Consider the following 13,789-nt stretch of genomic DNA (forward strand, 5'->3'; position numbering starts at 1 on the left):
TAGATAAAACATTACTTTTCGAACACTTCATAATCATGTCATTGTCATGATTGAAAAACTGTAATATATGTTCTAAAGTTTACATTCATATGTTCATTGAAGCTGTGTAGATTAATATAATGAGAAGCTAAAATCACATGTTAGTCCATCGGGTCCTGGCACTGTAAGCAATGAGCCCCGTCATCTGTGTGCGTCTCTGTCTGAATGGTGATACTGCTGAATCCATATTCTGTCTGGAGAAGTCTGGTCATGTCCATCAGCACAGTCTGTGGGTTGGTTTGCTCGTCTAGAAAATAAAGCATTAATTTAGGTCAAAGCTACAGAGTAAGCTAACCAGATTTCTGATACAGAAACCTGAACTTCCTAGTTCAGTGGTCATATTTATAAAACAGTGGCCATGATTAATAAAACAGAAACAATACATCTTTGTAACTGTGGGTTCCATGTATTTTATTATTAATCATGCTGATGTTTGCAGTGAAACTGACTACAACTGGTTTTAATACAATTCACCAAAATAACACTATGAATAGTAAATAATGACGATTGCAAATGGCAAACAGATCAAAATTACAACTTTACAAAAATAAAATAAACATGGGAGCACACAATAAATAGTAATAACTGTAATATTTTCATAAACTCTGAATATACTGTAGGCCTATTCAGTAATTACTTTTATAGTATTATTATTATTTTCAAATTTGTTTGTGCTTTTGGAAATATATATTTGATATCCATTATTAGGTTTAGGCTAATTTTGAGCATAAGTATGTTGCCAGTGTAATTATTTCAATTATTATTATTATTTATTCATCTCAGAGTCTACTTTTACCCAGATGTATGAGGAAAATCCTGTGTTATGATGACGGACATTTCATAAAACTGCAAATCAGGTCCTGTTATGTAGTGCATACAAACAGTATTACTTTAATTTAAAATGAAAAAAAAAAAAAACTGGGACAGCTCACCCAATGCCATTTGAATGTGCACTTTGACCTACCTATGACCACATGCACGGAGAGCTGGGTTTCGCTCGCGGTGAGAGCCCACATGTGCAGACTATGTGTGGATTTGACTCCACACACTGACAGCAGAACGTCTTTCACAGAGTCAAAGTCCACACCACACGGGACTCCTTCAGATGAAACATGAACCTTCAGCTAATTTTTCAACCATCTGGGCATTTACATCTGCAGACCAATCAATCACTTGCCTTCCATGAGTATTTTGAAGATGTCTTTCAGGATGGTGAATGTTGTTCCAAGCACAAATAACGAAAACAGAAAAGTACAAATAGGATCTGCTATTTTCCATTCAGGCTGTTTGGACAGAGGAACAAAAGTTATGCATGTATTTTATGTTTTATTGCATATGCAGTGGTTCAAAAAAAAAAAAAGGCCAGCTTTTCCACCACTGAATATGTAATAAAGGTAGCCTAATAAATAAAAGGTAATGAAGATAAATAATAAAGGTAATGAATAAAGGAGGTTATATCACAATTTACAGTTTATGTGAATTCTGAGAGGGGAAAAAAATCACAATTGTGAGAAATTAAAGTTTATATATTGCAATTGCAAGTTTTTGCATCTGAGAGTTTATGTCTCACAAAAGTCAGAATTGTGAGATAAAAAGTCACAATTACTTTTATTTATTACGGAAATTGGCTTCCACAGTTTTCCAAACTGAAAAGCTAATAAAGTAATAAAAATGAAAAGTTAAAGAAAAAATATAAAATAAAACACACCAATAAAGATTAAATATTTTGTATGTTTACCTGCATGTCATGTACTGTAGCTATTAAACAAAAACAGAGAACATGAACATTTGAATGCATTTTTAAAATTATTAAAATATTAACGTAAATATTTTAGGTTAAAGAAGTTTGGCTGAAAAAAGTTTGGGAACAGCTGCATTAAATAATGAATTATAAAAACAAGTGCCGTACAGTATATCTGACAGAACCCTTTTTTAGTTAATGGATCAAGCTGATATTTACTGATGATCTACAGTGCCCTCCATAAGGTATTGGAACAGTAAACACAAAATTGTTCTGTTTGCTGTGAAGTCCAGAAATCTGTATATATGATTAAAAGATGTATATGAGACAAAACTACAGAATGTCACATTTTATTATTGGGTGATTCAACACAAAGATGTTTTACCAGCTAAGAAGATCAGCACTTTTAGAGTTTCATCTCCCTATCTGATGTGAGCATAAGTATTGGAACAGTTGCCTCACAGGTCTTTCTAAGTGTTCAGCTGTTTCCTGTTGCATTAATTCTTCACATATTAAAAGCAGAGAATGTGTCTTATCAGTTATAGCCATTGCTTCTGCATTCTAAGTCTTGCATTCGATGATGACACACAGAAACCAGGATGAAGAGGAGGAAGCCGACTCTGAAAGAAAAGCAAGCAATTTGGATGCTAAAAGAAAAGAGGAAGTCAGTTAGAACTAAAGGAAAAGCAAAGGGCATGGAGAAATCAAGAGTTCGGAAACTACCGGGGACATCAGCAACCAATGACGACCTGATCGGCTGAGAAAAACAACAGTAGTCGATGACAGACAAATCATAAAAGCTGTGAAAATGAACCCTAAAATACATGTCTGTAAAATCACCAACAACCTCCAGAAAGCTGGGGTGATGCTCTGTCCATCTACAGTCCGCAGGAGAATTTGACACAGAATTACAGAAGATACACAGCAAGATGCAAACCTCTGATCAGCACCAAAAATAGAAAGGCAAGATTCTTCACAAATGTGAGCCAGCAGAGTTTTGGAACTGAGTTGATGGAGCGATGAGACAAAGATTAACCTTTATCTAAGTGATTGGAAAGCAAAAGTGTGGAGAAAAAAAGGAGAACTGCAAATGATCCTACGCATACAACCTCATCTGTAAAGCTTGGTGGAGGTGGTGTCATGGCATGGGCATGCATGGCTGTCTCTAGAACAGGACCTCTTCATTTTAATGATGAATTAATGTATGATGGCAGTAGCAGAATGAATTTGGAAGGGCACAAAATCATCTTGGCTACCAATATTCAAGAAAATGTCACCAAACTCATTAGAAAGCACTTCATATTGGATCAGGACAATGACACAAAACACCCTGCCAGTTCAGTCAAGGACAAAGAAATGCCCAAATCAATCTCCAGGTTTAAATCTGATTGAACATTAATTTCACCAGCTGAAGAGGAGACTAAAGACAGAAACTCCCCAAAACAAGCTACAGCTGGAATTGGCTGCATTAAAGGCTGGAGAAAAGCATTTCAAAGCATAAGACCAAGAGTCTGGTGATGTCTATGGGTTGCAGACTCACTGCTCTGATTACATGCAAGGGATCTGCAACTAAATATTAGTTTTTAATCTTTTACATCTGCCTTAAATTCAACTGTTCCAATACTTATGTTCACATCAAATAGTGGGATGAACTCTAAAAGTACTGTCCTTTTTATTTGGTAAAACATGTATGTGTCTAAAGACCTAATAAAATGTGACATTCTGTAGTTTTGTCACATATTCATCTTTGCAAATGTCTTGACTCCACTCTAAAAATCACCAGAACAAGCTGATTCAAGCACATTGAGTAAAATGAAGAAAAGTAATGGTGAGGTGAAAAGATCCTGCAGCATTTGAGACACTTGATCTGTTGAATCACATTCCACACAAGTGAAAGTACTTTTGTATGTCAATAATGGTTATGTACAAACCCTGAAGTAGATGATGGTGGCAGCCAGCAGCACACCTAAACTCTGCAGTAAATCTCCCAGCACGTGAATGAAAGCGGCCCTCACGCTGGTGTTACTGTGCTCTTCTGTGAGGCCGTGACTGTGAGAGTGACGGACCGGAGACTGATGGAGAATGAATGCCAAACTGATGGAAACACACATGAAAACACTGTACAAGAAGATGCCATTTCCCAACAAACACTACTAAGGAAAGCAAATAGCATCGCTCACAAGATGTTGAGCACTACAGCGCATGCAGCTGTGATCATCATGATATCACTGTGTATCTCATAATCATCACTGATGAGCCTCTGAACAGCAAAGAGAACAAGAACCACCGTCACCGTCCAGATGGACAGAACAGACAGGAGAGCCCCTAAAACCTCTGGACGAAACAAATGACAGAGACACTGTGGAACAGTTGGAATAGTTATGTGGCAAAAGTTTGGAATCATTAAGGTTTTTAGTGTTTTTGAGAGAAGTGGCTGCAAGTATTCTATAACAGCGATTTTATGAAAGATTACTACAATTTTTATGTTAATAAAAAAATTTGAGTAGCCATTACTTCAGTGTCACATGATCCTTCAGAAATCATTCTAATTTGCTGATATGCTGCTCATGAATGTTGAAAACAGTTGTGCTGCTTCATATTTGTAGAAACTGTAATATAGAATTAAGAAAAAACATACTTTTATTGAGCAAGGTTGCATTTAATTGATCACAAGTGACAGTACAGACATTTATAATGTTAAAAAAAATGTATTTCAGATAAATGTTGTTCTTGAGAACTTTATATTCAGCAAAAAAAAAAAAATGTAGCACGGTTTACACAAAATAATAATAATAAAAGTTTCTTGAGCTGCAAATCAGCATATTAGAATGATTTCTGAAGGATCATGTGACACTGAAGACTGGTGTAATGATGCTGAAAATACAGCTGCGCATCACAGGAATAAATTACATTTGAATAAACATACAAATGAAAAACAGTTATTTTAAATTGTAATAATATTTCACAATATTACTGTTTTTACTGTATTTATAATCAGATAAATGCAGCCGTGGTGAGCATTTCTTTGCACGTGCATATAAATAAATATACACACCTGATCGATGCCATCCAAAGGTCAGGCGCTTGGACGGTGGCTTAGAGGAAATCCACAATGAGAAGAGACTGATCGAAATGCTGCCAAAGTCAGTGAGAAGATGTGCAGCATCGGTCATTATAGAGAGACTGTGAGCAGCGTAACCACCTGCAAGAGCAGAACGTCAACACACAAGTCTTAAACGCATCTAAAAGTAACAGTAAGTTCATGCCCATCAGCAGGTTACACAGCAGATTAGGTCCTTTAAACAGAGCATGTCCTTTTATTCTCACCAATGACTTCTCCGATCATGAAGATCAAGCACACAGCACATGTGATGAGTAACCTCCTCCGGGCCTGTGTTTTGCCCTGCTGCTTCAAGCGTGTTTCTTTCAGGCTGTGACAATGAAACGCTCGAGTGTCATGTTTACACTCAAACTGAGTGCTGAGGCACTCATCCTCTGAATTATCCAGAAGACTAAAAGAAACAGAATAAAGAAATCTAGATCAAACCCTTCAAACAAGTCAGACTGATTAACTGAATTTGAGAGACTTACCCCAGAAGTTCAAGCGAGTCTATCAAGGTCTTGTCCTGCTTGTTCTCCAAATTCATCATGGAGACGATTAACAAAAAATCCTTTCAATAAATCCTGCTTGTATTTACAGGACAGAGCCAGTCAAAAATTTTAAACTCGTTTGTAGATAAACTTATATGAAATTTCAATTTTGCAGTTGGACTAAAGCCATATGCTGTTTCACATGCTGCTGCTATAACATGTCAGAAAAATGTGTTGGTGCAGTGAAACCATGTTTAGATTTCATCAAGGTCACATTGCAAAGCTAGCGATAAAGAAAGAAAAAACTGGAGGGTTTGGAAAACAGATGCTCACATTTGCACGTGACATCACAGCTAACAGGGAAACTTCTCAGAGCAGGCAAGGTCATTTTTTAACAAACGTTCTTCAAGTAAAGTTCACAGAATGTTTGTTTAAAGTTATCTGGTCTCTAACAGTGCTATCAAAATGTTAGCACAAAAACACTATTTAAACATTATCCATGGAACGTTTTTCTGAATCAGTTGGACATTTTCTAATGGTTTTTTTTTTTACAGTTTTTAAAGGTTACTACTTGTTACAGATGATTTAGACAACTTTCAAAAGCAACATTTCCATAAAGTTAGCAAAATAAAATTGAACATTCACATTACCAAGACAAAAAAACATTTTGAACATTCTGAAATAACGTTTGCAAAACATTCTTAAAGCATATTTTGTTTCGCTTGCATATACAGCAATTTCACTGCTGTACAGATTCACATAAATAAACTCACATTAAAAGTTGGAGTCGATGCAGTTATTGACTATATTTATTCATCTCTCATTATTCCACATAGAAATCGTGCAGAAATCATATCATTTCAATTATAAACAAAACGTTTTTACACACAGAAACTCAGACAAAACCATCCCTGAGGCTGTGCAATATTACCACAATAAACAAAACATTCGCTTGCTTTATCACCAGTGAGACATGATTTCAGTGGTCCTTTAAACTCTGAACCCCTGCCTTAATGATCTTATTGCATAATGTTCATTATTTATACATTCGCTTGAATCTTCAAAAAAATCAACATAATACCAAATCAGGTTTTTTCAAGGTTTGCTTGCAACGGTAGCAAAATAAACCACATATAGTTGTCTGTTAGATAAACTATCACTGTTTATGTGCATATACAGATAAGAAAAGACTGTTGGACTTATTATCATGTATTGGAGACTTAATGACTTTACATTGTACAAATACAATATTAACAATAAAAACTTTATGTTCTTAAGAATTACTGTGATGTAACGCACACAAAATGCATTTATTATATAGCAGGTATGAAATTTTGCTTTATGACAGCAACAAATGCACATATGCAGTGACCCACTGTAGGACAGTGATATATTTACGACTCACTCAACTGTAGGGGGCTCCAAAGTAGCAAAAATACACAAAACTACATACAGCTGCTTTAAATGGCACATCAATGAAGCATTACAATATAAATATCTCTCTGAGACATTCAAGCAACCAAAACGCAATTATAAAATTATGTAAACAAAAATAGCAATATATTTGGAGATCAAATGAGCCACAAACCGCACAGGCACTGGGTAATAAAAACCAGTGACGCTCAAACACATTTCTAGAGCAGTGTCCTCATTTCTACAGCAGCCAGAAACAGGGAAGAGTCATTCTCCTTAACAAGTCTGGAGGTTATTGTTTGCTCTATTCTTGTGCCACATGTACATCTGGAGTGATCAGTACAGAAGTGTCTCCATCTGCAGGACAACACAGCAAAACAACCAAACTCAGAATCTGATTTTTAATGCCGTTTTGTTGCCAAAAAGTGCCACCACACAGAATATAACGTGCTATTGCTATTAACTGGTGCTGATATTCACCTGAGTTTTTAGGAATAGGCATTCCTACAATCACAGCGTTTCCTGTTAAACAACACAAAGAAAGTAATAGTTAAGTAATAGAAACCAAATAAGAAGAGTTAGCAATATTAGCAAGACCGTTACTTCAGTGACCAGCGAGTGTTTGATAATTCATGAATTGTACTATTTATATGATAATTCCACTATTTTTATACACTACCATTTGGGGGTTATGCTCACCAAAGCTGCATTTATTTGATTAAAAATACAGTAAATGTACTGATTAAAACAGTAATATTGTGAGAAAATATTACAATTTAAAATAACGATTTTCTATTTGAATATAATTTAAAATGTAATTTATTCCTGTGATGAAAAATGAATATTTTTATAATTTATAATTATGTTTTTCTATTTGATTTTAAGCTGCAGGGTTGTTTATTGGTTTTACTGTTATTACTGTGTCATTGCCTGTAAATCACAAAAAATACAGTGATTTGCATGATTTACATTGCTCTCTTCTTTATTAATTGCAGGCACAGGCAGAATCTGGTAAGCTTGTGCTTGCAGTCTCCAGAGCTCCCGCTCCTCACCTCTGTTCTGCTCCTCTGACATCTCGGCCTCCAGCTCATCTGGATCCACATAGTGGATATCTTCTTCGCTCTCCGAACCGCCACATTTACCACAACAGAAGCAACAGCAGCACAAGCAGCAGCAACATGTGAAGATCATTCCCAATCCCAGGAGCGCCTGAACCAAAAAATAAAAAACAATTGTGATTACTCCACTCGTCATCGCGTTTGCTGAATGAAATCGAATACTAATTTTGGGTTGCCGACTCCATTTTTGCTTTCAACAACTATCTGTAAGGTGAAGAAGTCTTGTATTGTTGCTTAATCTGCAGCAAAAACTGCACAAAGACATGATTGCTGTCTTCCTCTAAACCAGATTACAACTATTATTACTAAACTACTTTACTTCATTACTCTACATTACTTCAATTCTCTGTTGATTTTAATATGTATGAATGAGTCCGAAGACATTTTTTAATGCCTACTCTTGATTTCAAGTTTAAAATTATGGCCAGTGACAGAAGAAAATGCAAAGATCGCCAGATGTTTTCTGCTACATCTGCGCATGTTTTACTGCATCCAAACAGGAACTGAAAATGACAGATTTTGTGAATTTTTTAAAATCTTGTTTTTACATTAAATCGAGTATGTGAACATATTTTTCCACTCCTTTGCAGATTGTAAGTTAAATGATTCATTCTAAATACTTCTTTTTGTCATTAAAACCAAAGCTTTTTTACATTTGCTGCTTTCATTATTTTGCATTAAAGCTGATACATATATATAATTCGAAAAATCTTCATTCTTATTTTGTCATAAAAAACTGCACGTCGTGATGGAATGTTTTCATTAATATTTTTGAACTCTGCATCATCAAATCAGATGATATTAGGCTTTTTTTTCAAGATGCAATGCTATTGTGGTGTACATTTCACCATGTCGTGACTTTTATTATTTACATTGTATGTAAAAGTAGAAATAAAAACAAATAAGAAACATACACACAAACTACTCACTTTAAACCAGCATTTAGACATGAGGAAGTAGTATTTAACGCCCTCCTCTCCGAACTGGTCTGCGGCGTAGAGGCCCATGGAGCCATATTCGTCGTAGATCTGTCGTTTGGTGTCGTCGTTGAGGATGGTGTTGGCATTGTTGATCTCTTTGAACTTCTCCGCTGCTTCAGGGTTGTTGGGGTTCTTGTCTGGGTGATACTTCAGTGCCAGTTTCTTATGGTGGGGATTTATAAAACAAAGCCTTTAGAGGGAAGCTGCATATTTTGTGATTTCTTGATAAACAAATATAAGCTGTAAACCAGAATACCTGTATGCTTTTTTAATATCTTCAGATGAAGCTCCTTTCGCCAAGCCTAATGTCTGGTATAAACTCTCTCCAGCTCGGGACAGCTTGCGTTGAGGTCGGCTTGAATCTGCCATCGTTAAATTCTGCTAAAAACACTAAAGATTGAAGATCACTAATGGAGATAGTCATAATGCCATTCTTTCTTTTAGTCAAAATATTTTCTATTCTTATATGAAAATATTTGGACACTTGTGACTCATTAAAAATGAATGCCATTGCATCAGTTACAATATCAAAGCAAAATGATCTCCTGTTTATACACCTAACATTATAAATCCACTAATAATCACCAAAGCACTAGCTGATTGAAAGACATTGAGCAATAATGATAAAGAAAAATTAACAATGTTATTCATTTATGTAAAATATGACCTAGGTGTCCACGATTATGAGCATACTTAAAAAAATAAATAAAAATAAAAATTGCAACCAAACAAAACAAAAAATAATTATTCATATTCCCTATCCATTTAAAAAGATAAGTATAAAGTATAAAGTGGTTCGTCCACTTCTGACACCCACATGACTAATATTTCATTTACATGATATATTTCCACTTTTATTACGAATTAAATTACGAAACCATTTAGACTGGCGCTAATTTAAGCTCAGGCCTGTTAGAGATCATCATCTGACTGAGAACACGCATGCACTAATAATCAATGAAATCAATCACTTACCGTTTATGAAAAGAAGCTGAAATCGACTTTTAATAAAGTTAATTGTGTATTCATTTCTGCTACTATTTACAGCGTTTAAATGGCGAAAAGTGAAGTGGAGCCATTGATCTTGAGCAGAGTTTAGACCAGGAAGTAGGAAATAAACTTTCTCCTACGTCAAGTACGAAAGCTCACTGTCAGAGAGCAGTGCTGAGTTTCTGCTCTGAAGTCCGCCGCACCTAGTTTGAAACGTTCTCAGAACACTGGCGAACGTTCTCTCAACGTTATGAACAAACGTTCTTTCAGTATTTAAAAAAAAACACCTTCGTTCAAAGTTATCTGCTCTTTAAAAATGTTCTCAAAATGTTATCATTAAACGTTTTTTATGAATCACAATGTTTTTCAAAAGAACATAAAAACTATGTACTGTACATTTCCTGAAGAAAATGTGAGTGGTGCTTGCCGTGGCAAAACTCGGCCCTCGGTTGCTAAGGTGTTTTAAGACGGTTGCTAGGGTGTTGAGTTGTTGTTAGGTGCTTGCTAGGGTGTTCTGGATGGTTGCTATGGTGTTGCTAGGCGGTTGCTACCATATCCTGGGTGTTGGTACATGGTTGCTAAGGTGTTCTGGGTGGTTGCTAGGCAGTTGTTAGTTTGTTCTGTGTGTTTTGTGCGGTTGCTGGTGTGCTGTTGCTAGGGTATTCTCGGTGGTTGCTAGGCGGTTGTTAGTGTGTTCTGGGCGGTTGCTAGGCAGTTGCTAGGGTGTTCTGGATGGTTGTTATCATGTTGCTAGAACATATAAAAATAACATTCAATTATAAAATTGAATGTTTCCTTAATGTTAACTCATAACCAATAAAAAACATTTAAATAACCGGGCGTTTCAACCTACTTAAGCAAACGTTTTAGAAAATATCAATAATAATCTAATAATAATAATATGAATCATATGAAAAATAGTAATCAAAGATTTACAAAAATGATACTTAAAATAGTTTTTGATTTACACTTTTGCAATGTCATGTCAGCTCCTTTCATTTAGAGGTCATATCTTAAAAACACAACCCAAGTTATTGTAAAATGTTTATTAGAAATATAAAAAATAAACAATAGCCCTCATTAGTAGCCAAATTGTAAGACCATTTAGATTTTTTCCCAACTATTATAAGCCATGATTCATAAAAACATATTAAATTAGACAGCTGTTTAAAGTAATGCACAAAATTAGGAAAACAGATGATATGAAGATTTAAGCCGATTACAACATTTGATCTCATTAATCTGAACTGCAAAACGGTCGAAAATAAAGACATCTTTTCATCCTAAAGCTGCAGTTTTCCTCTCATAAACTTCGTCAAGGTATTTATTTATGTGCAATCTTTTTTTATGAAACATTTAACATGAATAGATTTTGTAAATGGTGACAAGCACAACGATGATTTCACTCCATATATTCAATAATAATAATATGATCAAGAGTTTCCAATTTTAAGAATGATTTTTCCAATATTTTGGTTGGCCTCCATACGTTGATGAGCCATTTCAACATCCTCCATGTTGAACACGCTGTCTATCACAGGCTGCAAGGGAGGATCTGTTGACTGGAAGTGTGGCAAAACCTGCTCCGTGAAACTCCGGACCAGCTCTGCTTTATACTACAAATAAAAACACAATCATAAATGCAAAGTGCATAACACTCAATGCTTCAGATTTAACATTATACATCATCAAAAGAGTTAAAACAGACAAGTGACATGAGGTTTGAATATATAATGGCAGAATCTTTATTTTTGGGTGAATTTATGAAGAAACAATGCAATCTGAAATAACTAGTATTACTGAGTCTCACCTGTAAACTTCTTGATCTGAGGAGACTGCAAAGGAGATGGCCTCTCTTCCTCAAAAGCTTGCCAAGCAAGTCCCCATCTGCTGTTTTACCTCCCAACATGCCATAAAGCACCCATCGTCCATCTACTGCAAGGCTGCAAATGTTCTTCTCCCAAAAAGATCCACCAACACAGTCCAGAATTACATCAGCTCCCTTGCCTGCACACACACACTTTAATTTATGTGTTCATTTTAATGTTGAATAAACACATTCAGAACACTTTGAATACTGACCTTCAGTGAACTGCAGTACTTTTTCAGAAAAATCCTCCTCTTTGTAATTGATTCCTGCGGCTGCTCCCATCTGCTCTGCAAATTTTAGCTTTTCAGCACTCCCTGCCGTCACTACTGGAATCGCACGACTCAAGCAAACCAGCTGAATGGCAGCAGTGCCGATTCCACTCGCTCCAGCATGAATCAATACAGTCTCATTCTGCTTCACTTTGGCTATAAAAGAAAGCAGCATATAGAAATATAATGGTCTTAAAATGCATTTGAACACTTAAAGGAATAGGTCACCCAAAAATTAAAGTTTGCTGAAAATTTACTCACTCTCAGGCCAACCAAGATGTAGAAGAGTTTGTTTTAGATTTGGAGAAATGTTAGTTTAGTTGAGTTTAGTGGTTTTGGAGAAATACAGCATTACATCACTTGCAAACACTAAAAGTGAATGGGTGCCGTCAGAATATTATTTAAGTATGAAAAAAAAAACAGTCCATCAATTAACATCTTCTGAAGCAAAAAGCTGTGTGTTTGTAAGAAACAAATCCATCGAGATGTTTTGACTTTAAACCATTGCCTATGTCCAAAATACAAGTCTATAATCCATAATATTGCTTCCTCTAGTGAAAAAGTCCACCTCCTGTTGTTCTCTCACATTAAAATCCACCAACATATTTGATTTGGACTGTTTTCACTTGGAAACGGTGCTAAGTCTTTGCACATTTTCCTCCAGATTCAGACAAGATGACTTTTTCAATGGAGAATATTATAGATAAAGGATATTTTTGCTGGAAGCAATGGCTTGAAGTCAAAAATGTCTTAATGATGGATTTGTTTCTTACAAACACACAGCTTTTCACTTCTCAAGACATTAATTGATGGACTGTAGTGGTGTGGATTACTTGTGGACTATTGTGATGTTTTTATCAGCTCTTTGGACTCTCATTCTGACGGCACCCATTCACATTCATTGGTGAGCAAGTCATGTAATGCTAAATTTCTCCAAATTTGTTCCCATAAAGACACAAACTCGGAGGGTGAGTAACTTTTCAGCTAATTTCAATTTCTGGTTAAAGAGTCACACTTAATGATAAATGTTACCTATGAAGTGCAGAAGTTGGTAGGCAGTCAGCCAGGCCTCAGGAAGAGCTGCAGATTGATAAAGAGTGAGGGGTGATGGGACAGGCATGACGTGTTCTTCTGGAACTGCTACATATTCTGCATAGCCTCCTCCTCCGAGTAAAGCCATTACTTCACTTCCCAGGATCCATCTCCCTTTGACCCCAGGACCGATGTCAGCGATCACGCCGCTGGCTTCCAGACCCAAGATCTCACTCTCTCCAGGAGGAGGAGGGTAAAGACCCCTTTTCTGTCAGTTACAATGAGCCATCAGTTGGGTTCAATTTCTTGGCACAATCATTGGCAGGATTTCATGGTTTACCTGTATTTGGTTGTATCTGTTTAGATCGTTTTTGGAGACTCTGATGAGGAGCTGCCCATCTTAGGGTTCAGGCCGTGGAATATTTTATGGTTTACCTGTAGCAGGTCAGCTCTGTTTAAAGCGGTTGTGGTGACCATGTTAGTGTTAAGGAATTGGATTTTTTTTCAATTCTTGTTTGTTTTATTTTTCAACACATAATTTTATTTGTGCATTTTTTTGTTCAGTGCAGTACTTTGGAAATGTGATTATAAATATAAAATGGACTTTAGAGTCATTTGATTATAAATGTGATTATAAATATAAAATGGATAAAGCCCAGCTTTTTTTATTTTTTTTTGAATTTTGATTATAAAATCAAAATTAGAAAATTAGAGTTTTACTTACTGTTCTGTCTTCGTGCATTTGT

At 35.8% G+C, this 13,789-nt stretch overlaps 3 protein-coding genes and 1 long non-coding RNA gene across 4 annotated transcripts; all 4 read right to left on the reverse strand.

Moving 5' to 3' along the window:
- Nucleotides 1-97: 97 nt before the first annotated feature.
- Nucleotides 98-5,608, reverse strand: LOC109068773 (zinc transporter 2). The gene is made up of 7 exons (XM_042773514.1): nt 5,372-5,608; nt 5,108-5,292; nt 4,836-4,982; nt 3,961-4,114; nt 3,712-3,874; nt 1,004-1,322; nt 98-286 (listed from the first exon to the last, which is right to left on the reverse strand). Exons 1-6 carry the CDS (start codon nt 5,428-5,430, stop codon nt 1,209-1,211), a joined length of 822 nt encoding a protein of 273 aa, XP_042629448.1. The 5' UTR covers nt 5,431-5,608; the 3' UTR covers nt 98-286; nt 1,004-1,208.
- Nucleotides 5,609-6,158: 550 nt separating this feature from the next.
- LOC122148129 lies at nt 6,159-7,527 on the reverse strand. The gene is made up of 2 exons (XR_006162096.1): nt 7,265-7,527; nt 6,159-7,141 (listed from the first exon to the last, which is right to left on the reverse strand). It is a non-coding gene; the product is annotated as an uncharacterized LOC122148129 (long non-coding RNA).
- A 137-nt stretch (nt 7,528-7,664) lies between these two features.
- LOC109068771 (dnaJ homolog subfamily C member 5-like) lies at nt 7,665-10,021 on the reverse strand. The gene is made up of 5 exons (XM_042773371.1): nt 9,858-10,021; nt 9,139-9,260; nt 8,832-9,045; nt 7,837-7,993; nt 7,665-7,714 (listed from the first exon to the last, which is right to left on the reverse strand). Exons 2-5 carry the CDS (start codon nt 9,249-9,251, stop codon nt 7,665-7,667), a joined length of 534 nt encoding a protein of 177 aa, XP_042629305.1. The 5' UTR covers nt 9,252-9,260; nt 9,858-10,021.
- An 882-nt stretch (nt 10,022-10,903) lies between these two features.
- tp53i3 (tumor protein p53 inducible protein 3) lies at nt 10,904-13,520 on the reverse strand. Its single transcript, XM_042773372.1, has 5 exons — nt 13,479-13,520; nt 13,044-13,311; nt 11,955-12,167; nt 11,683-11,879; nt 10,904-11,488 (listed from the first exon to the last, which is right to left on the reverse strand). The coding sequence occupies exons 1-5, from the start codon at nt 13,518-13,520 to the stop codon at nt 11,306-11,308; spliced, it is 903 nt and encodes a 300-aa protein (XP_042629306.1). The 3' UTR covers nt 10,904-11,305.
- Between the last annotated feature and the right edge of the window lie 269 nt (nt 13,521-13,789).

The sequence above is a fragment of the Cyprinus carpio genome, chromosome A17 (genome assembly GCF_018340385.1).
Source record: "Cyprinus carpio isolate SPL01 chromosome A17, ASM1834038v1, whole genome shotgun sequence".
NCBI lineage: Eukaryota > Metazoa > Chordata > Actinopteri > Cypriniformes > Cyprinidae > Cyprinus > Cyprinus carpio.

What these genes read in the sequence shown, in the direction of transcription:
- LOC109068773 (XM_042773514.1), bottom strand. Translation starts at nt 5,430, where the DNA reads ATGATGAATTTGGAGAACAAGCAGGACAAGACCTTGATAGACTCGCTT. An exon ending in GCTGTAGTGCTCAACATCTT is followed by an intron (nt 3,875 to 3,960) that starts GTGAGCGATGCT and finishes TGTTTCCATCAG; the next exon opens with TTTGGCATTCATTCTCCATC. An exon ending in CCACCATCATCTACTTCAGG is followed by an intron (nt 1,323 to 3,711) that starts GTTTGTACATAA and finishes CTGTCCAAACAG; the next exon opens with CCTGAATGGAAAATAGCAGA.
- LOC109068771 (XM_042773371.1), bottom strand. Translation starts at nt 9,251, where the DNA reads ATGGCAGATTCAAGCCGACCTCAACGCAAGCTGTCCCGAGCTGGAGAG. An exon ending in GATATTAAAAAAGCATACAG is followed by an intron (nt 9,046 to 9,138) that starts GTATTCTGGTTT and finishes TCCCCACCATAA; the next exon opens with GAAACTGGCACTGAAGTATC. An exon ending in GTCAGAGGAGCAGAACAGAG is followed by an intron (nt 7,715 to 7,836) that starts GTGAGGAGCGGG and finishes TGTGATTTACAG; the next exon opens with GCAATGACACAGTAATAACA.
- tp53i3 (XM_042773372.1), bottom strand. Translation starts at nt 13,520, where the DNA reads ATGGTCACCACAACCGCTTTAAACAGAGCTGACCTGCTACAG. An exon ending in ACAGAGCTGACCTGCTACAG is followed by an intron (nt 13,312 to 13,478) that starts GTAAACCATAAA and finishes TGTAACTGACAG; the next exon opens with AAAAGGGGTCTTTACCCTCC. An exon ending in AGTACTGCAGTTCACTGAAG is followed by an intron (nt 11,880 to 11,954) that starts GTCAGTATTCAA and finishes GTGTGTGTGCAG; the next exon opens with GCAAGGGAGCTGATGTAATT.